General features: G+C 33.1%; 1 protein-coding gene across 8 annotated transcripts in view; it reads right to left on the bottom strand.

Annotated features, from left to right (window-relative positions):
* Positions 1-12,095: 12,095 nt before the first annotated feature.
* The window catches only part of LOC129939703 (RING finger protein unkempt), a 33,734-nt gene continuing 22,631 nt past the window's right edge, over positions 12,096-23,198 (bottom strand). For 2 of the 8 annotated variants that reach the window (XM_056047816.1, XM_056047819.1), the window contains 5 exons: positions 18,348-18,479; positions 18,046-18,277; positions 17,750-17,978; positions 17,536-17,676; positions 12,096-13,186 (listed from right to left, as the gene is read on the bottom strand). In XM_056047816.1, coding sequence (XP_055903791.1) covers positions 12,992-13,186; positions 17,536-17,676; positions 17,750-17,978; positions 18,046-18,277; positions 18,348-18,479 — 929 coding nt within the window. In that variant the 3' untranslated portion in view covers positions 12,096-12,991. Of the gene's footprint in view, positions 13,187-17,535; positions 17,677-17,749; positions 17,979-18,045; positions 18,278-18,347; positions 18,495-23,198 lie in introns of all 8 variants that reach the window. The other 6 variants (XM_056047817.1, XM_056047818.1, XM_056047814.1 and 3 more) reach the window with 4 other exon arrangements.

The following is a 23,198-nucleotide window of genomic DNA, read 5'->3' as shown; positions in this document are numbered from 1 at the left end:
TTTATTACCATAGATTAATTTTCGTGAAATGATTTTTACGGTCTTCGACGTGGATTTTAAAATTGGAAAAGAATTGGCCAGCTTTAACATACGATTACCGTTAAGGTCTCGTCCTATAGCACTGGGAAAGACCAGTTTGACGAATTTGATGCTGGACGCCAATTACTTTCAGACGAAGTTTGTGAAGGTCTTCTAAAACCAATTGTTCCGCAACAGTCAAAGATGATGTGCAAAATATGATAATGTAAGCTCGGCATGTGAGGGGGCCTAACTATGAGGTTCGTGGCGGATCGTTCTCAATTCGACCATTCAAATTCGACCTTATTAACGAATTCGCGACGAAGCGAAAATAATTCTTCCTATATTCCAGTGATTTGACACTTTTGGTTTGACTCTTTCCAGTGATTTGACACTTGGTTTGACAGCTTTCCACAAATTTTGTTTTGTTTTGATTGAATTTGTGAAATTTGCGGTGGTTTATACAATAAACAATATTAAATTTAATTTTATGTTTTACTGTGGATTGTGGATAAATTATAAGAAAATTAAAACAAAGTGAATAATAATAAACACTCCTGCACCTGTGAATCCGTCAAAAAAAAGGTGTCGGATTTCAACTCACCAACGGTTATGAATTTTCAAATTTGACTTTGAATTCCTTAATTAGTCGAATTCAAAACGAAGAAGTCGAAAGCAAAAGCAATAATTTAAAAATTACAAACTCACTAGCAAAACGATTCGCCGCGAATGCCATAATCAGACTCCAGGGGATGAGTCCTTCTTTGAAGCTAAGTTTTGAAATACTTAAAATATTGTTAAAAAAAATATGTTTCCAGGGGAATCCACATATTTTAACAATAACTTAAAAAACTTGTTTGATATGAGAAAATGCTAAAGATTTTCATTGGACACAACTCAAAATTTGTGCAGAATACCGTCGTAAGCAATGGATAATGGATTATTTTAATGAGCCTGAAACTGTATAGGTTCAAGCTAAAACAATATCAATAAGTTTTTCGTTCTCGAAGCACTCCTTTGCTATAAAAGGACATTGGTCACTCTTGCGCTTGATGAACGTAGAACGGTCAGTTAAGAATTTTTTACAAACAAAGCCAAAAAAAAACTAAAAGTCATCGAATCCTTCATGAAAAAGAAAATGTGTTGAAACCACTAAATTTTTGAAGATTTTTCAAATCTTTTGATTTGTTGAGTCATTCAGTTAAAGGATTACTTTTTTTTTGAAGAGATTGGGCAGGTTCAGGCGACATAAGGGACTTGAGAGTAAGGTAAGTTTCTAACATTTACTTGAGCAGGTGCTAAAAAATGTCCTTCCAATTAATGCAACTATATTGGAAAGTTGACTGGAAAGTTAGTCAAGAAAAATCTCCCTAACTATCAAGCCAAGTCAACTTATGTCAAAATGACAATTGATTATGTTTTATCATTCAACTAAAAGCTGAACTTTATTACTTAATGATTTACTTATTTTCCGCACAACTCCATTTAATGTTTTCTGTAAATGGTTTTCTTGTCATTTTGGAAAAGAAATAAGTAATATTTCTTTACAATACAAAATACAAATAGTGGTGGACTTTTAGCTTGCCTGAGGAGTGTTTTGTAGACAATAATTATTTTAGCAGTTTTTGTAGAATTAACTTAAAGTAGAGGTTTGTGAAGTAAAGTTCTGAATTTGAACTAGTTTCCTTGGTCAAAATTTACGTTCGAAGAATGAAGTTGGCTGCAAATGAAGTCCCTTATTATTTCTGAACCTGCCCATTGAAAAGCCTTGATTTAATGTCTTTTTTTTTGGCTGCGTTCAATCTCGGGTTGGATATAGGGTATCTTGGACAGGTGGATTTTTAGATACCTTGTTGAACGAGCTGTCAAAAAATAAAAAAAAACTTTCAGCTGTTCACAAAAGCAGAGAGTCTATGATAATGTTGTAGCGTTTTTTCATATTTTTTAATTTTACTTCTAATTTCTTCTCATCAAAAATTGGCCCGTGTTCGTCAAGAACGTTTCCAATTTCTTGAAAAATTTGTCTTCGCCGGGTTGTTGGGTCTCGGAGCTGGTTCTTTCTCTTTCTACATCGGATCATATTCCTTGAAGATTTTTGGCAACATTTTTAATCAATAATGTTTGGATACTGTAGATTTTTTAGTATACCCGTTTTGAAAGAGTGGACTTTTAAGTCAAACGTTACAATTTTGCGCTTGAACTGCGCACTGCCAGGAAAAATAATGTAAGAGAAAACTTGTCCCGGGAAAATATTTTATGGGAAAACAAATTTTCACGAACTGCACAGCAGGCTTCATTTCGGGGATCCAACCATTGAAAAAAATATAACTGAAATGAAATTGAAAGGAAGATGCATTGAACAGATCTCACAATAACATTGAGAAATTTTGCGTTAGTCGTTTCTGCTGAAATTTATTGAAATATTTGACCGGGTTGAAACGTTTCTATGATCTGTTCACAATTTTGAAGAACTTTTTGAAAAAAAAAATAAGTTTGTAACTGAAAAAAGTTTTGAGCATAAATTATATAAGATTAATAAGAATAATTGTTATAAAAGAAATGAATGCCTTTTATTTTTTAACAAATTCGACTGATGTCCTTCTTCTTTTTTGGTATATTTGTTAATTACTTTTTGTTTTTTATATTTAATAGTGATAAGAGATTATCGTTTAATTAATTATTTAAATTTTTAGATAAGCTAACTAGGTATCTATTATTGCTAAATGTATTCTTGAACTTAGTACTTGCTCCTTTATCAAGCAAAAGGATAAATTTAATTTAATTGAATTTGCAAAACAGTTAATTACATGGTGTTCGTAATGAAAACTATTTAACGTGTTTTAAGCATAATTGCTAATTAACAGAAAACAGATTTTCTTTTCTTTTGTTTGTTTATTTTTTTTTTGTTTTGTTAATTTTTTTATTTAATATGTATATGAATATAATTTAAATATTAATATATATATATTTATATATTTTTTAAATGTCATTATGTCGATACCTATGTATATATATTTTTCTTTTTATTTATTTTATTATTTTGTTTGTAGATTTCAAACACTCACAATTTCACTTGCTCAATACTTTTTTTTATTAATCACCAATGAGTTTTTCTTAAATGTTTTTTTTTTTGTTAATAATTTCGTCAACTTTGAGGTAATATTAATTCCGATTGAAATTATTTACTAAATACATTTAATTCTTTTTGTTTAAAGCTTGTTGAATTTTTTATTTTTCATTTTATATGCTTTCATGAATAAGTTATGGATTTTAAGGATCGCATTTTAAATAGATTTTTGTTCTTTTTCGCTGTTTTAAATCACACTTTAAATTTGTTTATTATTTATTCAATACTTAATAATAATTAATATTTTTGAGGAAAAAATGTTTAATTAAAAATAAAGTAAAAGCACAATAAAACGGAATATGTTTAAAGGGCAACGCCTCCAGTGATTTTTTCAAGAAATTTGTACTTAATTGACTTTATATGACATTTAACTTACTAATTTTTTTTCAAGAGCAAAACACACCCCATTTGAGATTGGCCTTCAATTCTTATCAATATTTTCAAAAATCAAACAATTCAAATTTTTCAAAATCAATCATTTCCTCATCAAGCCCAAGCAAATTATCTTTGAGTCGCTTTTCACAGGTTTTGCATTTACATTACGTATATATCTCCGCTTTTATGGCCGAAATATAACATTTAGTGCCTAAAAGATGGCAAAAAGATATGCTATAACAGTTTTTTAGAAAACAATAATGGTCGACAAGTTTTTGTAACTGGCAACTGAGGAGTTTTGGTGGCCCTAATTCTATTCCGATTTTAAAATTTAAAAATAAACTTTAAAATGCATAAAGAAGACTTATGCAAGTATTTTTTCAATGAAGTTCGTAATGATCTTCAAGATCTTTCTTCAATATTCAGTTTTTTATTATTTTTAGTATTTTTTTAGCCTTCGCCTGTCTTACGTTAAAGTAACTTCAGCCTATTCATTGTCAAAATGATTTTTAATGGAAAAAGTCAAAGCAGTTTAAAAGCAATTTTTCCGTATAGAAAATCTGTTTGCTAAATGCTTAAACGCATAGGGGCATACTCATAGTCATTTTTTAAACCCCAGTCTATTTGAATAGGTTAGACACAGCTGCTATTCATAAAGAATTTGCCAGCTCTGTTTAGTTAGAAACAGGTTTAAGGCATACCTATTCTACTACAATTTTGAAAAATTTCACTTAAACCTATACAAAATGGCTGGTAGAGGGTAACAAAATAAACTGCGTTAGCTGAAGAGCCAAAACCTTTGAAACCCTTTAAACTATTTTCTTTGCTGTAAGTTGAGAAATTTTATGAAGTCCGTCTGGTAGTTTTAAGACTTGAAAGTACGTAGATATTAGCAAACATTTCATTGAATTTCGATCTATAATATTTAGAAGGTGAACTATTAACTTGACAGTTTAGTATTCAATTTGACGTTTAAGGGATTTAGAAACAGCTTAAACAAAGGTTCCGTCGTGTTTATTTTTAGACTCTAAATTATCATTTCAAAATAGGTTTAAAATATCTATGAATAACATAAACTAAAGTTTAATTTAGCAAAAACAAAATGGCTGCGTTCAATCTCAGACAGATAAGATATCTTTTTGTTAGTGTTTTACGTGTGAAAAAGGTATCCAAGAATTTCTGCGGAATATAGGTATCTGACAGAACAGCCTGTTCAACAATCAACACATGGATGAATTTTAAGAAACTTGAAAATTGATTTTAGTTTTTTGTATTTGTTGGTAAACAAAAAGATATAAAATGTTAGTTAAAGTTAGAAATGAGATCGAAATTCTTCCAAACTATATCTAGGCATTGTCACTTCATAGTCCTCGTTTCTGTAAGGATAGTTTTCTGTTAAACGTAAATCGTTTAAAACCGGAGATTTCGCAAGTAAATTATTAATCGTATAAAATTCCAATTGAGCTAAAAGGAAATTTAACATAGATTACAGATTAAGGTAAGCTCTTATTTATTGAATTGTTACGCACCTTTCAATTCATCTTCGTCCGATGAATCAGTTGAATTATCCATTCAAAGTTTTATCTTACAACAATTTTGACTTCGAAGCTTAAATGTTTCACTGCTTTTTGTAAACAGCTGAAAGTCGTTTTTATTTTTTGACAACTATCTCAATACAGCTATCCAACTCGTTCAAGAAGGTATCTTAAAATCCACATATTAAAGATACCCTATCCAACACGAGATTTAACGCAGCCAATCAGAACTTATCAAGGAACTATGAATATGAACCATAGTTTTTTGAAATAATTTTAAAAAAATATGAAATACATATATACATATGTATGTATAATGTATATATATTATAATAATCAAAACTGAGGTTCTGACTTAGAAACTTAGTTTGATGTTATTTGCACTTCACAAGATCATAAGATTGCTTGTTAATTTTGCCCCAACCATTGTTGTTTCACTTGCACTTTCATGCGACTTCTTCAACATCGTTTTGGAAAGATTTGTGCAAAACTCAACCGTCAACACTAGAGGCACAATCTTCCAAAGGTCCATCCAATTACTCGGCTACGAAGATGATATTGACATAATTGGAAGATCAAAGCGTAATGTTAGCGTTTTTGATGGAAGCGAAGAAGATTGGTTTAGTGGTCAATGAGGCCAAGACCAAGTATATGCTGTCCTCAAAAAAGGACACTGAACAACGACGTCTTGGACAAAACGTCACTATGGACAGCTATAACTTTGAGGTAGTTAAGGACTTTGCCTACCTAGGCACCGCTATTAACACAGACAACGACACCAGCGCTGAAATCATACGAAGAATACCTCTTGCCAATCACTGATTCTTAGGACTTAGAAGACAATTGAGAATTAAAGTCCTCTCTCGAGCATCTAAAATCACCATCTATAAGACACTCATCATCCCGGTTCTCATTTATGGCGCTGAGGCCTGGACCCTGTCAAAGAAAGATGAGAGCGTCTAAGGATGCTTCGAGAGAAAAATTCTTCGGGTGTATTTGGTCCCGTATGCATAGATGGAGAATGGAGAAGAAGATATAACGACGAACTGTACGGACTGTACAGCGACACTGACCTAGTTAACAGAATTAAAGTCCAACGGCTTAGATGGCTAGATCATGTAGAGCGAATGGACATTCGCTCAGCATGTTGGTTGAGGCCCAGGTCACCGGACTGTAGCGCCACCTTAAGTAAGTAGGTAAGCATTGTTGATTCTTCATTATCTGCAAACAGTACTTTACGAGATTAAATATTAAAAATGAAACAATCTAATATAGAGGACCACATAGTAATTGACACTTTCAAAAGTCATGTGCCACGTTTATGGGTGTTTTCAAGAACCAAAGAATACAAATAAAAATCCTCATTGCTTATAAATTTTTTAAATATTTAAGACCCATTACTTTTCGCAGTGTCAAATTACTATAGATGTTTAGTCTTTTAAGGGGAAATGTACTCTTTGGGTACATATAAATAATTAATTTATTTTTAGAAAATCCTTGACTTTTATGATGATTTGAATTTGTTTCATACGCGTCTGTTCTAATATTAAAGCTTTCACTAGCAAATGATCGATTGGTAATTATGCAATTAATTTTTGAAAATACTAATTTACAATTAATATGGAGGATGGCTGTAATAAAGAGGCTTATATTTGGAAGTACATAATTAAAAGTCATATACTTTTAATTCACTAATAAAATGTATATAGCAAGCGTCATTAGTACATTCGTACATCGAAATAAATTTTGTATAAGAAAATTCAAACGCAACTAAAAAGATCCAGAGTTTGTACAGAGCATAACTTTATCAAAAATAACTCAAAAGAAAAAAAAACTATAATAAAATGACTTTTTATTATTGTTTAAATTTAAATTTAAAAAAAAAAACAGATTGTGTAGACTTATAGGGAGTTTTGTGAAAGAGTTTCTTCTTGTAATTGTTTTAAATACCTTGGTTTTATTTTTTATTTTATTTTTGTGTATTGAATTTAAAAAAATAGTTGATTATGCATTCTTGCAGTACTGTGGTATCGTTCCCGGTAGTTTTGTTTTTGTTTTGTATAATAGTTCTATATAGTTTGATCAGTAAAAAATCAGTCATTAGGTTACATTCAACTGTTTCTCAAGATTTTTATTTTTAATTTTTGCTTGCCTATTTTTATTATACTTCCTTTTTGTTTTTTTTTTTTTGTAGTTGGTTTAATTTCAATTCTGTTAAAATACTATTATATTTGCGACTTTTCAAGACATGACATACAAAAAATATTTTATTTTATTTTTCTTTATATTATTATTTAAACTTATATAATTTTTGTTTTAATTTATTATCATTTTTGGTTGATACGTTTCCTTTTTAGTCTAAAGGTATGGTGGTTCAGTTACATTATTAGATTTTTAATTTCTATGAGAAAGTTTACTCAAATTCATATCGGTTGTAGTAGAAATTGTTTGTGGATACAAAAAAAAATAAACATAAACTTAAAAATAAAATCATATAATTTATTCATGAGTACCCTAAATAAATTAAAAAAAAAACTTACTCCAAATATGTATTGAAAAATAAAACAGTCGTCATACAAGCAGGTTAATTATTAAGTCGACATAATGTAGTTGACTTAAAACGTTGGCGGAGAGCAATCCTCGCAAGTGATGCAATAAATCCTAGTATGCTAGGAAATAACATAATGGGAGTAATCTCGTATTTGCTTCGATCATTAGGAAATTATTCAATTCGAAATTTTAATTTGGCTGCAATTGTATATCATTTTGCCAGGGAAATGTGCGAAAGCATTATCCCAAAGGGTGATGGTGTTAATAAAAGGGCCCAAAAAACAAAAAAAAAACAAGAACCGCCTTAACTCGCCTTTAGACATTTATCATCAATGTTAAAAACCTGTTTAAACGCATTGGCCGTTTTTAAGAATCATAAAGATAGCTAGAATACTTATGAAGGCCAAATATTATGGAAATGCATAATATAAATAAATAATAAATTTGTTTAAATCAACTTCAGGTTTGGAAGCTCATTTGTGGCTTAATGGGTATGTAAAAGCAAACAGGGACCATATTTTACGAAATTTGAAAATCTCTTTATTGTTTAATTACGATTACTATTTCATTTATCATCATTATTTAAGTCTGTTTTTTGGACAAAAAGGACCGAGCGAATTTGGTTCGCTGGACTTCTAACTATCTAGAAATTCAATTGAATCGCCGAAACCATGGTTAAGTTCATTAATGTAAAAATGCAGCAGTAATGCAAGATTTGCGTTCATAAATATAAATACACTCCATTACTGCAGTCGGTAACTCTGTTCAATAAAACAGTCCGACAGCTGAAATGCGATCAAACCTGCAGTCATTTTATCTCTGTTCCAGCTCTGGGGCCTTACTATGTAACTCGATTCTACAATGAAATTGCTCGAATTCGAAAAATTGATACTATGTATCTATTTGACTACTTTCGAACGAACGAGAATCGAATAGTTCTAGTAGTGCCAACTATATTCTTATGAACTTGCGAACAAATGAGGAACTACGTGACTCGAAAGTAGAATTCAAAACAAGGCAAAATCGAAAATAATCACTCTACAACAAATGTGTTTGCGAGCGAAGTTTTTTTTTATCAAGGTGTAAGTACAATGTTAAAAATAAGTTCCATCTACCACCCCAATTACACCTAGAATTCGTGATTTTTCCAAAAATAGCGTTTGAACTTTCGTTTTTCTCATTGATGTCAAAATTCATCATCAGCGGGCACATGACACTTTCGATTGAGATCAAAACTTCGGCAAGTATTTTTGTCATGGTTTGCTGTGCATTTTCAGCGTTCTTGTCACCATCGATTTGTTTTTGGTAACATCCGGTTGCCAAAAATTTCAATGCTGCTGATAACTTAACTCGGAACATCATTTTGTCTTATGCGCGTAGTCATGTCGGATGATATGGTGTTAAGTAAGAACATAAACCCTTTTTTAGTTCTTAACAAAACCAAAACAAAAGTATATATGTACATATTTCTCATTAAGAATGAGTGCAAACATTCTACCATATACATACATATATATGTACAAAACTTTTCTTACTCAGCTCCATTATTTTGGAATCATATCTTATTCTTCTGCGTTCAATTTGCTTGTACCGATCTAAATTTCCTTGCAAATTAAACCAAATTCCAACGTTGTTCATTTTTGTAATAATTATTCCTGTCCAAAAATTTGATGTTTTATTTTTAAAACTGTTAAACACCTCGATACTCGTTCGAAAGTAGAACATTTTTTGAAAACAAGTTGGTATAACCGGCGTTCGATTCTACTTTCATACGTAGTACGATTTGAAAGTAGAATCGGAAATGAGTTTCGAATAGAATCAAAAGTAGAATCGAGATACATAGTAGGGCCCCTGCAGGAAAATCTCAGAACAGATGAGCACGTAAAATAATTGGATATTTATAAAATTGTGGGCAAAAATAAAATGATTTCTTATTAATAAGTTATATATTATTTAAACTTCATAGGAATGAATGAATGAATTTGTTCCATTCAAAACATTTAAAATAAGTCCTAATAAAACATTTTTATTGGACATTGTGAAAGAATTTTGTTAAGCCACTAAAGAACTTTTTTTATAGGCGCCTACTTTGATTTAATTTATTAACTAATTTTTGATATTGCGTTTTTCTGTTCATAAATGCATTGCTGGAATTTTGTCGGCAAAGTCAATAAGCAAGTATCAATTAAACTCGGCAGGCCATTTGGCTCGGATTTTGAGAATTTTATTTTATCCGGCAAAATTTCCATTTTCGTAATTTATAATCGGTCTTTGTCGTGGCTATCGTGTTTAAGTGAATGTTCGGGTGTATTCATAAACGTCTAACTAAAAACTGCGTTATCTGCATTCATTGTCAGATTTTCGATCGAATTAACCTTGTCGAACTGCAGTACCTACCGTTCATAAACTTTAGACTGTCGTCAGCGTCGGGCAGATTGTGCAGCTAAATTTGTTTTTCTGTAGAAACAGCGGGAATTATTAAAATAATTTGTACAACCACAAGAAGGACGAAGCGGCACTGACTCGTAAAGAATGTAAGTTGGCAAATATTTTGTTAATTTTTTGGTAAAAACAATTTAAATTATTGTTTTTAAAGGTTCAACAAAATTTGTTTGGCAGCCGTTTTCTTTGACGTTTATGAACTTAGTTTACATACAAATCGGAATAAGTCCGTTTGTTTTTGTTTATTGCATTTACAAATGCATCAGAAAAGATATGCGATTGTACCAACGCAGATTCTGCGTTTATGAGTTTTATATTAAGGACCTTATTTTAAGTAGTTTTTAAGTAAAAATAAAAAAGGACCTTGATATTAGTTTTTTCTCATAATTTTCTAATAAATACAAAATAAATAAAATTTAAATTGAAGTAAAATAGATCTTAGGGCCGAAAGGCATAAGTAGTTAGTGTCATAGTTTAACTTAGAGTGTCCGTATGGGACCATTAAGTTAGTTGTAAGTTATAGATAATGAGGCTAGTTTTATGAATTTTTGGATGGAAAAAATGTGGGTTATTATTTTTTTTTTTTACACTTCAGAATTTCAGAAAGTAGTTAGGTTATAGCAAGCTTCAAACCACGGTCAGAGGCTCATCATAAGTGCATGTGTTAGTTGTTAGTAAGATAATAATACAATTAAAACCTAACACACGCACAAAATGCAAAACATAATTAACATTAACATGAATTAATACAGAACAAAAAAAGATAAAATAAAGACGTTTACGATAGTGGAGCACTGGTTCTAAACAATGATTTTAATCCCACCTTATTTAAATTTAAATCGCATTGTATTTCCTTACGAACGAATTCGCGTTCATTAAAACTTTATTCTTCCCATAGTTAGTCTATGGAAGTCAATATGTATAAAGTCATTCAAATGTACACAAGATAGAAATAAGGTGCATCAATTTCACCATACTAAGTCATTAATTTAATGCAATTGAAGAAATTTAATATGATATTGATATGGAGGCAGATCATAAGGATCTTCCCAAGGAAGCCCCTTTAGGACAAAACGAATGAAATTAGGTTGAATTGATTAAATCGTTTTCTATAAATTTCGTAATAAGGAGCCCATACTGCATATTCAAGATGAGGACAAGCATGGCAATTGTACAAGAAAGAGTAACATAGGGATCATTAAACTCGTTTGCCCAGCATTTTATAAAACAAAGCATAGAACTTGCCTTATTGACAATAAAATTAATGTGATGTGTAAACTCTAAGTTGGAACAGAAATAAACACCTAAATCTTTAAATGTGGAGACGCGACAGAGTTTTTGCTGTGATATACAATAATCAAATACACTAATGATTCGTTTTTTAGTAAAAATTATCATCTGGCATTTTAAAGGGTTGAGGGCAAGCCTATTTTTTCCAAACCAAAATGTGAAACTATCAATATCGGCTTGTAAAAGGATACGATCATGGGTGGACTTTATGAATGGTTTTGGTTATTTTTTTCGTGAGCAAATAGCTATGAATTGATTTTTCTACGTATCTACAAATGAAAAAAACTAAAAAGCAGTCAAATTTTAATGTACAAAATAAACTGAAATTTAACCGCCATAGAATGCTCGTAACGATTGGAAGTGTGAAATGTTGAGATGGTTAAACGACATCGAACAGTGTAAGCCAAGGTGTTTATATAGAACTTTTAATATCACAAACAGAAACAGTACCTACATGCAAATAATTTTGACAATAAAAGATTGCTACCATTTCAAGACTTGTGGTTTGCTGGTAATTTCCTGACGACTGTTTTTACAAAAAAAGAAGAAAGAAAGAAAGTGTATGGTTTAAAGTAACAAGCGAATAAAAATTAAGAGAAATAAATAAAAGAAAAAAAAAAAACACAAAATGTAATATTTTTAATTTGTTATAATACTAGTTGATGTTTTTATTTTATAAAACATAAATATGTATATACACATAATTTATATATTTAAGGGACATACATATCTTAGTATGAAATAATAATAATAATAATATAGTTTTCTATTTGAGAATGTATACAGAAAAATGTTTGTTCTTTCTTTGTTTTAATTGGAAACTTTTTTTTATTTAAAATTAAATTCTAAATGTCTGTATATTCGATATTTCCAATTTTTTTTATGAAATTCCAATACAAAATGTTATATGATTGTAAATTAATTTAGAAAAGCTTAAAAACAAATATAGAATTTATAATAAACAAAATTCTTGTCTTAATTTTTTTGTTAATAGATATAAAAAAGATGTCACTGTGTAACGAGAATTTATAATAATGTATTTAAAATATGAAAGTATTTGTTTAATAATAATTTGAAAATCCTAGAAAATTATTTCGATAACATATTTTTAATATCAAATTGTATACAGATTGCATTAAGCATCGACTTCACTTTCACAAACTTTCGTGAAATTTCATTATCTTTTGTTTTTTGGTTAAATCAGTAGTTGCAGTTTTAAGCATTTTATTTTTATGAAACGCTGAGTTTACTTTATTTTGTTCTTTTTGTTTAATACATAATGTTTTTCTTTTTAATCAGAATTAAGAATTATCTATAGAAGTTTGGATATACACAATTAGTGATGATTTATGTGACAGAGAATATTAAAAATAAAACTAAATATGACTTTCGAATTACAAATTAGAGTAAATAATAATTATACATTTGTTGTATATGGTTCAGTTTTATAAAAAAAATATATATATATTAAAAAATAAACACAGCTGCTTTGAAAGAAAAACTATAGAAATAAACATATTAAGTTTCTTTTTGTTTACCTAGAATTGTTCATATTGATGAGTTATTCTATCCGCAATACCTTATGGTCTATAGATAGGAGGAGTAGGATTCAGTGAGGTGCTCATGAGCTTATGATCTTAGAGAAGCTTTAGATTTAGGCTTGTACCGTTACTGGTGTCTGGCAGTAAGGACATTCCGTCACTGAACGTGCACATGTGTCGCACAGAATGAAGTGATTACATGGATCTAATGTAATTGTGCGGTTGTTCTCCTCACACTTCATGCATTTGGTGGCGGTCTCGGAATATAATACTTTTTCAACCTCTTCCAGGTCTGTGCGGAGTTTTGACTGAAATTAAATAAATTAATTCGTTTATCTTTTTTGTTGAGACTAAAAATAATTGTTTTTGTTATTTTTTGAACAATTAGTGAATTCGAATTTTAATGCACTCATAATGATAATATTAAGTGTGAGCAATTTGAAAAGAGAGACAGAATATAAAGGCGCGTGTCCATTTGAGAGTATTTCTCCTAGTTAACTCTCGAGAGCAACTCCCGGGAGACTGTCAATTTGAGAGCCAAATTTTAGAAATTTTGCTATCGCGAGCTCTCTGCTAGAATATTAAGTTTTCTTGCTGAGGGTACTCTCATAATCGTGTCCACTTGATAGATTTCTTCTGCTAGCATATTATTAGTTGGCCATGTATTCTTGCAATCGAAGGGTTGCAGCTGCTTTTATTATCGGCACTGTTCTTAAAAAGGAAAAAAGAATTAAAAAAAATGGTGGGTCAAACCGTGGGTAGATCGTCATAACCAATTTGGTGCGAGGTCTGATCTTTCAAGAGAGCTTCAAATTGAAGATCCTTAACAGTTCCGAAATTGTTGTTGTTTGGCAGATAGTGAAATTGTATTATTGATACAAAACGTTGAACCCATAAAAAATATACCCAATTAAGGGAAGCTATACCAGCATGCGAACGTATACTGGTAACGCTTATCATTTTCGAACGAAAAACTAAAAGTTAATTGTATTATCTGTGCAGGTGATTCATAGGGCGGCCTTCAGAACTTTTTTCGGAATCGAGTATGAACAATTTTTCAATAAGTTAATTGGTTTCCTCCAATGTCTACTGCTTTGCCATGTTTACTCTCGACAGCTAGTCGCAAAATACGAACTGTCTTGGTATTCCGCGAGCTTATTTCGGATAGTGGTTAACACATGCGTCCACTTGCGAATGACTTTTAAAAAGATCGAATGTCGAGAGTAATTAGTCAGCAATCCGCGACCTACTCTCCAGACTAGGTCCACTTGCGAGATTTTTTTTGAGAGCAGCTTTAGAGTGACTCGCAACTCTTGTACTCTCAAATGGACACCCACCTTTAAAGGTATTGATTTTAAAAGCCTGCACATTGTACTGATTAGAGAATATTGAACCTGGTAAAGTATTTCAAAATAGTGTAGTGCAGCTAAGAAAACAATTTCAAGGTAGAAACGAAAACCGGTTATAAAGTTGACTTATTTCACTGGATTTGAAGATAATTTTAGTAAAAACTTAAGCATTTAGCAGCATTTTTGGAAGTTCAGTTCAGAATTCATTGAGCTTTTTATACGCTGCCGTTAGAAGTCCACATCCGGAGGACAGGGAAATCTTAAAATTAACAGATTCAAAATTTGGAAGAGTATTGGAGACAAAACGAAGTCCTGAGGCACACCACCGCCCAATTTGTGGATACCGGATTTGAAACCATCCAACACTACTTCTGGTGAAGGATCTGAAACATAATTTCTAATCCAACGATGAATGATTATTCGATGCCTAAAGCAAACATTTCCGATAAGAAAATCGATGACAAACTCTATAATATGCAGAAACAAACGTGTGTTAAAAAGATTCATCCACGTCGAATCAACAGCAAACTGTGCTTTTATTTATAATAAGCGCACACTCAAGGAGATATTACTACCCTTGTAATGCAAAGACACAGTTGAAATGACTGGAAAGTGTGGTAATGCGTTCCATATTCGTGTAGTACTGCTAAAGAATGAATCATTTTACTTGACAATGCGAGCGAGGTTGAGTTCGAGGGCATACTGATGAGCATTTCTAGAAGCGCGAGTATTACGTTTGAACTGCTTAAGGGAAGGAATGCAATTGTATTATCACCAATCAATCTTAATGCTATACGTTTATTAATTTCCAAGAGGATTAAGTAAGTTGCAGGAACAACAGCGCCGAGATAGGAAATATACTCCAGAGTTGGGAGTAAGTCTTGAAGATAACAGCCAGATCAGAGTTGGAGAAAAATTCCTTTTATCTTCCTAAACCTAAACATCTTGTGACATTTTTGGCAACATGACGTAAGTAATCGTTCCACAAGAAGTGGTTGATAAAACGCATACCGAGAATATCGAGATGTTTTGTCTCATTGATGCAAGTGTCATTAATATTTGATAGCAAGGGATAGCTTTACAAGATAACTTGTGGTTTTCGAAGAATTAAATCCACTCGGTTTTTATTCCTTATTGTACAATGTTGTTAATGTCGGAATTTAATAAGCTTATCATATTTTGTCGTAGCAGTTCCACATCCGAAGTAGAAGGTTGTAAGTCTGAAAACGAATATGAAAGCTAAGAGTAAAGAACATTGAAACATTATTTAATTTATAGTTGTAAAGAGGAGATCAATAATAAAAATGAGAAAGGAGAACAGAGCACTGCTCTTGAAATATCAAATGTTATAACCTTAATTTCTCCAAAAAGATGGAAAGATTTGCTTAAGCGATCAATAAAATAAGCCATGATATAACCTATTGCTTCAGATCTACGAGATATTTCTTGAGCTGAAAATTCATGACCTTAAAAATAAGGGGCTCAATTTAATTTAGTCGATAATTAGAGGGTGAGGAGAATTCGTCTTTTTTGGGAAATGAGTTGATCAAATAATGTTTTCATCTACTCGGAACGTGACTTGAGGAGTAAGATAAATGAAAAAGCTCATGTAGTGATTTTGCCAACGTTGAAGAACACTTCTTTACTAAGACCAAATTAGATTGATTTATGTGTCTTACAATAGAAACATAATAATATCCAAGCAAAGCAATTAAAGATTTGCCTTCGGAACAATAGATAGTATTTGTTCGTTATTACGTTCATTTCTATAGCTTATTCTAATAATAATAATACCAAAGACTTTGTTTCATGTATACATTGTATAAACTTTGGATCCAAGATCAGCCGTGCACAAGAACGTGGGGACTGGGGCCTACACCCAATACAAGATCCAACTCACCCAGGAGCTCAAAGTTCATGACCATAGACAACGCCGTTTGTTCGCTGACTGGGCTTCGAATCTTTTCGGAAGAGGACCCCAATTTTGGCCGAAAAACACATCTTTAGTGACGAGGAGTATTTTTGCATGAATGGCTGTATTAATAAGCGAAATTGTCGTATTTGGGAAGACACCAACTCACGCGATAGGTGATAATGCATCCTCAAAAAGTTACCGTTTGGTGTGGATTTTAGGCAGGCTAAGGAATTGGTCCGTAATTTTTTGAAAACGACGTTATTGAAGCGGCCACCGTCAACAGCGAGCACTAAATAACGATGATAACTAATTTCTTATGGCCCAAATTGAGCCATATAGACCTAGACGACATGTGGTTCCAGGATGGACTGTGCTACGTGCCACACAGCAAACGCCACGGTTGACATTTTGCATGAACGATTTGAGGGTAAGTTTATCTGAATTGGCCATCAAAGTCATGCGATTTGCTCCGCTAGACTTTTTCCTGTGGGGTTTCTTGAAGTCGCAGTTCTATTCTAATAAACTACAATCGACCGATGCCCTAAAGGTAAACATAACGTAGGTCATCGCTCAAATTCAGCCAGATCTATGCGGAAGAGCCATTGAAAATTGGAACACTCGGATCCATGCCATCGTAAGGAGCCGGGTCCGGCCTTTGGATTTTTTTTTAAATAATGGGCACTCAAGGGGTTATTAATACCCTTAACATTTTTAAAGTTTAAACACAGCTTTAGGAAAATAGGGAAGCATTAAAGAGGAAATACCGGTGCACATTGGTCTTAAAGTGTTTGAATATCAAAATGATAGGGAAACACAGAGCTGAGTAAAGCATTCCACATTCTCGATGTGCAGTTAAAAAAAAAATATCTATACTTGACAGTACGTCCAAAATTGAGCTCAAGGTTATACTGATGTGCCTTCCTAGAAGTACGAGTATTACCTCTGAATTGTTTGAGGGGGGGGGGGGCAATGCAACTGGCTAATTCGACAGAACACTGCTTATATAATGCCATATTTCACACTTAATAGTATACACGCGCCTTTCAAATAAAACAATTATTTTGTGAGTTCCTCACACAGAGCTTGTTTTATTGCATTTCAAAACTATCCGCCCTTATTATCTTAATCGCACACGAGATCAACTAAACTTTGTTTTCCGTATCAAAAATGGAATATCTTTCTCTTCGCTCTATTTGTTTTTTAATTTCGTTTTTACGTGCCAATGGTGACGCAAATTTGACTTTGATCAATGGTGACGCCGCGCCGCGCCGGTGTCACGGACCGGGTTTTTCAACTGAAGATTGTTCGAAATGTAAACATTGGCGGGTGAAATATTTCATAATACAAAATTATATTACAAAGCTGCAAAAAAGGGGATTTAATTTAAACTTACCTGCAACTGCTTAAGTTTCGATATCGATAAACTACGTAAATCAGCTGTTAAGTTAATTTGTGTTTGTGCTAGATCAAAACGCTCCTTCCAATCCAGAGCTTCCTGTTTTGCTTTATCTCTTTGCAATTCAATTAGACTCAACTATTTAAAAAATAAACAATATATTGCATTTTAAGAAAAAAATTTAAATTCAATTCAATTAATTATAATTTACCTTTCTATTACATTCATCCATTTCTAATTTTAATGTGGTTTGTAATTTAATTATTTGTGCCGTTTTATTTGTCAAATCATTGTTAAGTCTAACAACATCTGGATTGGATGTTTGTATCGATTGCAATGAATATGCAGCTGGTTTATTATTTTGCAAATTATTGTCAAATAAACTATTTCCAACGGAACTACTTGTTAGGTCAGCGCGAATTGAATTTAATTCTGTTATTCTATAAAAAAAATATTTATTAGTATAACCCAAAAATTCAAATTCAATTTAAAAAAATAAAAACTCACCTAACAGAAGGACTAATTGATAAAGAATCGCCAAAGCCCGGCGAAATAATACGTGGTTGAAAAAATAAACTACTACTGTCATTTTGGTTGGCTGTTAATGAATTACTTAATTTCGAACCAGAACCGCTATAATTGAATACATCTGCTACATTAAATAAATTCGAATGATTTGTAGGACTATAGTTGAGCGAGCTGCCAGGAATGTTTACAGAGAAACCACCCGAGTTAAAATCTATAAAACCAAATTAATTTATTTTATATATAGGTAAATAGAATAACATGATAAGATTTGTATTTATTACCTGATATTGAATTTGTTAATTGTGAATTAGGAATGTTAATAGGAGCAGAAGACCGTTGTAGCAATCCGGATTGAGCAAGTCCGGCGGAGATAGGATTCTCTCTTTGATTAGGTACAATATCTCGCATTTCATCTAAAGAACATGAAGCTGTAATTATAGATTTGTATGTATCTATGTAATTTAAATATATAATCTTTTCACAGCTGACAGCAGATGTCTCATACTTATACAACTATTTTATCCAATTAAATAAAAAAACGAAATAAAACGTAATAAAAAAATGTTAAAATCCATTGATAGCACAAAAACAAGCGTCTATGTTCGTCGAGCTAACGACAATAACACAAAAAGTGAAAGGTGGTTAGTTTATAGATTTGGGTTAGACTGATAACTCTGACTGATATTGTTACTTAACATTACACTTCGAAAAGTTTTACGGTAAAAAGTTTTTTCGACAGACTAAGGTAACTAATTACAAATAGTGAGTCGTTGATGTAGTATTTGAAAACTTTAGATAAAAATAAAGCATAAATCTTCTTCGAAGTTACTTTTCTTTTATAACAAGCGCACACTCAAAGGGATATTACTACCCTTATTACGTAGACGCAGTGTGAGCACTAGGAAAGGGAGAGAGGGGTTGAAAGGAGATGTCGGTGCACATTGGTTTTGAATTCCTGAATAGTGAACATATACATGGGAGCCGCGAATGATAGTTCACGTTGATTTAATTATTCGATTCGCTTTCCATAATGAAAGCCTTCTATTTCGTTATGTTGCCCAACAAAGACTTATTCAAAATATTCTAAATGGGTTAACTGCTTTTAAATAACAAAATACACACTTGACTTGACGACACAATTCTTTCTAAAATTATTCGACCTCTTAATATTAAATTAAGACAAATATTAAGCACAGACAAATTTGGTGTAACAGTTGTAAAGAACCAATCCCGAACGACTTTTTGATGCATAAGGTTAAAATAAAAGCTGCACACTTAAAATGCATAAGCTCGTGGTTCAGATGTACTATTCGGGTCAATCTTTCAAGGTAAGCATTGCAAGCCAGTTAAAATGACTGGAAACCTTGAAAATCTCAAGAATGAGATAAAAATGAAGATCATCTTATACTTTGACAGAGTTGGGTCAATCTTTTTGCCGTAAGCTAAGTAATTTATGATGTTACTTCATCCCAGTTAAGTCATGAAGTTGCGGCACGGACAATAAGGAATCTTTTTTTCAAAAGTTGTTTACGAAGATGCACAGTGAATACCATCCTTCACTTTCCCCTTCTCTCGTACAGTCGCATGACTTAGCATGTGTATCAAATTGCATTGTGTTTAATAACTAATGCAATTGATTCACAGACTACGTCATCGTTGATAACAGATTGTTATCAAATTTTACTGTTTTGAATTAACAGGGCCGGATTCGATTCTTGTCACTACTAAGGCATAACACTAATAGTGGCGTGTATCGAATAGCATTCTGTGGTTCAACTCAGTAATATTTTTCTTATAGTCTTCGTCTGTTTTGGTTTTTGTGTTTCTTTTATTTGCAATGGCTGGAAATTTCAGGGTAGATTATTGTAATATTCGTGGGCTTAGATCGAATTTTCTTTCTGTGTACTCCCATACTGCTTTAAACAGGCCAGCTGTATTGGCACTAAGTGAAACCCAAGTGGGTGAGGATTCCGATCCCACTGAATTCTTTATTTAAGGGTATAACTTGGTGCCATTATTCTTTTCCCACCATGGTCTCGCCATATACATTAGGAATGATGTTGCTTATCAGTTTTTGCCACAATATGGTCTCTGCACCGATTCTTTTTTCAATTTTATGTGGTTTAAATTTTCCGTGAACAAGCAAATCATTTTCCTTTATCGAAGTCCAAATCTAGACAGAGTATCAACTTCTCGTGAATTTGATGCTTTGTCTGATTCCATCCAAAGAATTGTTTCGTCCTATCCTCGCACTGAAATCGTTGTTACGGGCGATTTCAATGTACACAATTCTTCATGGCTTTAACATTCGAGCCAGTCAACAACAGAAGGAGTGTGTGCTGAGATCTTCGCTGAGTTAAACCACCTAACTCAGCTGGTCAACGAGCCCACTCGAATATCGGACGTGGTAGGTCGAGCAGAAAACACTCTTGACTTGTTTTTTACCTCTGACCCTGGTAAGTACACTATTAGTGTTCTATCTCCTCTAGGCACATCTGACCATTGTCTCATATCAGCAAGTTTCTCGTGTAAAAACTCTCCAGTTAAAGAAAGAGCTCCTAAGAGAACCGTTTGGCAATACGAGAAAGCCAACTGGGACGGTCTCAATAATTACTTCAGGATCTTTAACTGGTCACTATGCTTCCTCGATATTGACGTTGACGCCAGCGCTGATATGATCACAAGTTTGATTCTCCTGGGAATGAGAACTTTTATCCCGAATAGGGTTAAAAGCATCTGACCTAAGGAAAACGCATGGTTGGATGCGAGCTGTAAAGAGGTTATTAGGGTTAAGAAGGTAAGTTTCCGTTGTTTGAAAGCCAATCCAACTGAGGAAAACCGGAATAAGTTCAAGCAAGCCAGGAAGGCCTGCAACGCCCATATTCGACGGACCAAATTTTTACATGACCAAAAATTACGGCAAAAAATACTGCAATGTCCCAAAGGCAGTAAACATTTTTGGTCATTTGTAAAAAATATGAGGAATTCTTCCTCTTCCTCGGTTCCTACGCTCGTTGTGAATGACACTTTATTAGTTAGCTCTTTAGAGAAAGCAAATCTCTTTGCTAGGCAGTTCGCCGCCAATTCAACTATGCCAGTGAGTGTTATGACTCCGCCTGTACTTGAGCGAGTTAATGATTCTATGGGGCAAATCTTTTTCCGCACTCGTACTGTAGCGAGAGTCCTAAAGGATCTTAACATACACAAATCTGCTGGTCCCGATGATATCCCCGCTATTGTTCTGAAGAGGTGTTCTTCATCGCTGGCAAAACCACTGCGTAAGCTTTTTCATCTGTCCTACTCCTCAGGTCTCGTTCCGAGCGGATGGAAAACCGCATTTGTCCAGCCTATTCCCAAAAAAGGCAAATCTTCCTCACCGTCTAATTATTGACCGATTGCACTTACGTCCCTTCTTTCCAAGGTCATGGAAACGCTGATTAATTATCAGCTCAAGAAATATCTTGAAGAACGGAACCTTCTTAATGACCGACAGTATGGCTTTCGTAGCAATAGGTCCACTGGTGATCTCATATTTCATCTCACCGAACAATGGAACAAATCTTTACATAGTTTCGGAGAAAGTAAGATTATTGCACTAGATATTTCAAAAGCATTTGATAGGGTTTGGCATCAGGCTCTCTTATCGAAAATGCGTGCTTTCGGTTTGCATGAATCCCTCCTTCATTAATTACCTTTCGAATCGTTCAATACAAGTTGTATAAATAAAATAAATGCTGGTGTGCCCCAGGGCTCTGTTCTATCTCCAACACTCTTTCTCATTTTTATTAATGGTCTCCTGTCTGCAACACCTAATCCAATACATTGTTTCGCTGACGATAGTACTCTTAGCTTTTCATATTCGTTTTCAGATTCACACCCCTCTTCTTCGGATGTGGAACTGCAACGACAAAATATGATAAGCTCATTAAATTCCGACCTAAACAGCATTGTACAATGGGGAATAAGAAACCGCGTGGAATTTAATGCTTCGAAAACGCAATGCTGTTTTGTATCGTTAAAGCGAAATATACCCCCCCTGCCATTATCCATAAATGGCACTTGCATCGAGGAAACTGAACATCTCGATATTCTTGGTATGTGTATCACCAACCACCTTTTGTGGAACGATCACATACGCGATGTCGCCAAAAATGCCGCAAGATGTTTGGGTTTTCTAAGGCGATGCAAGAAGTTTTTCTCCCCCTTTGATCTGGCTGTTATTTACAAGACTTATATACGTCCAAAGCTTGAGTATAACTCCCATATCTGGGCTGGTGCTCCTGCAACTTACTTTAGCCTCTTGGATAGTATTGAACGTAGGGCATTATAAGATCCTTTGCGTCACTTGAACATCGTCGAAATTTTTCTTGTCTTACGCTTTTTTACCGTTATTTTAATGGTTTATGCTCTAGAGAAATAGCCAGCTGCATTCCTCCCCTTAAACAGTTCAACCGTAATACTCGCGCTTCTAGGAATGCTCATCAATATACCCTCGAGCCCATCTTCGGTCGTACTGTCAAGTACAGAGATTCTTTCTTTAGCCGTACTATGCGAATGTGGAATGCCTTGTCACACTCTGTCTTTCCCAGCTATTGCAATATTCAGGAATTCAAAACCAATGTGCACCGACATCTCCTTTCAACCCCTCTCTCCCTTTCCTAGTGCTCACACTGTGTCTACACAGTGAAGTGAAATGGCTTTGGCAAGAAGAATAATTGCCGAAGCGAAAATGTTATATTCAAGACGTTAGCTATTAATCATTCCATCAGTACAAATTGACTGTTTGGTGCATAATCATCTTTTCTTATTTCTTTAGGAGTTGCGTTACGATTTTTGGTTTGCAAAAATGAATCAGCCGAACATAGACGAAAATCTTTTTGTTGCTTAAACAATTTGGTGACTTTTTTTTTTAAGAAGTCTTTCTTCCTACTCAACGGCTCTCGATTACTTCTTAAGGGATTATGACTGTCATTGGTACATGCCGACAAACCAACAAGCAACCATTGACACCATAAAGACTATCTCTTATAGACGGTACTCAACAACGTGATACTCTTATAGTTGCTGCACGTTGTGACATCTCCGTTCTTGTGTATGGGGAGTTGATGTGTTTTTACTTAACATTTACATTT

The sequence above is a fragment of the Eupeodes corollae genome, chromosome 1 (assembly GCF_945859685.1).
Source record: "Eupeodes corollae chromosome 1, idEupCoro1.1, whole genome shotgun sequence".
Taxonomy (NCBI): domain Eukaryota; kingdom Metazoa; phylum Arthropoda; class Insecta; order Diptera; family Syrphidae; genus Eupeodes; species Eupeodes corollae.
This window is presented reverse-complemented; position numbering and strand designations above follow the sequence as displayed.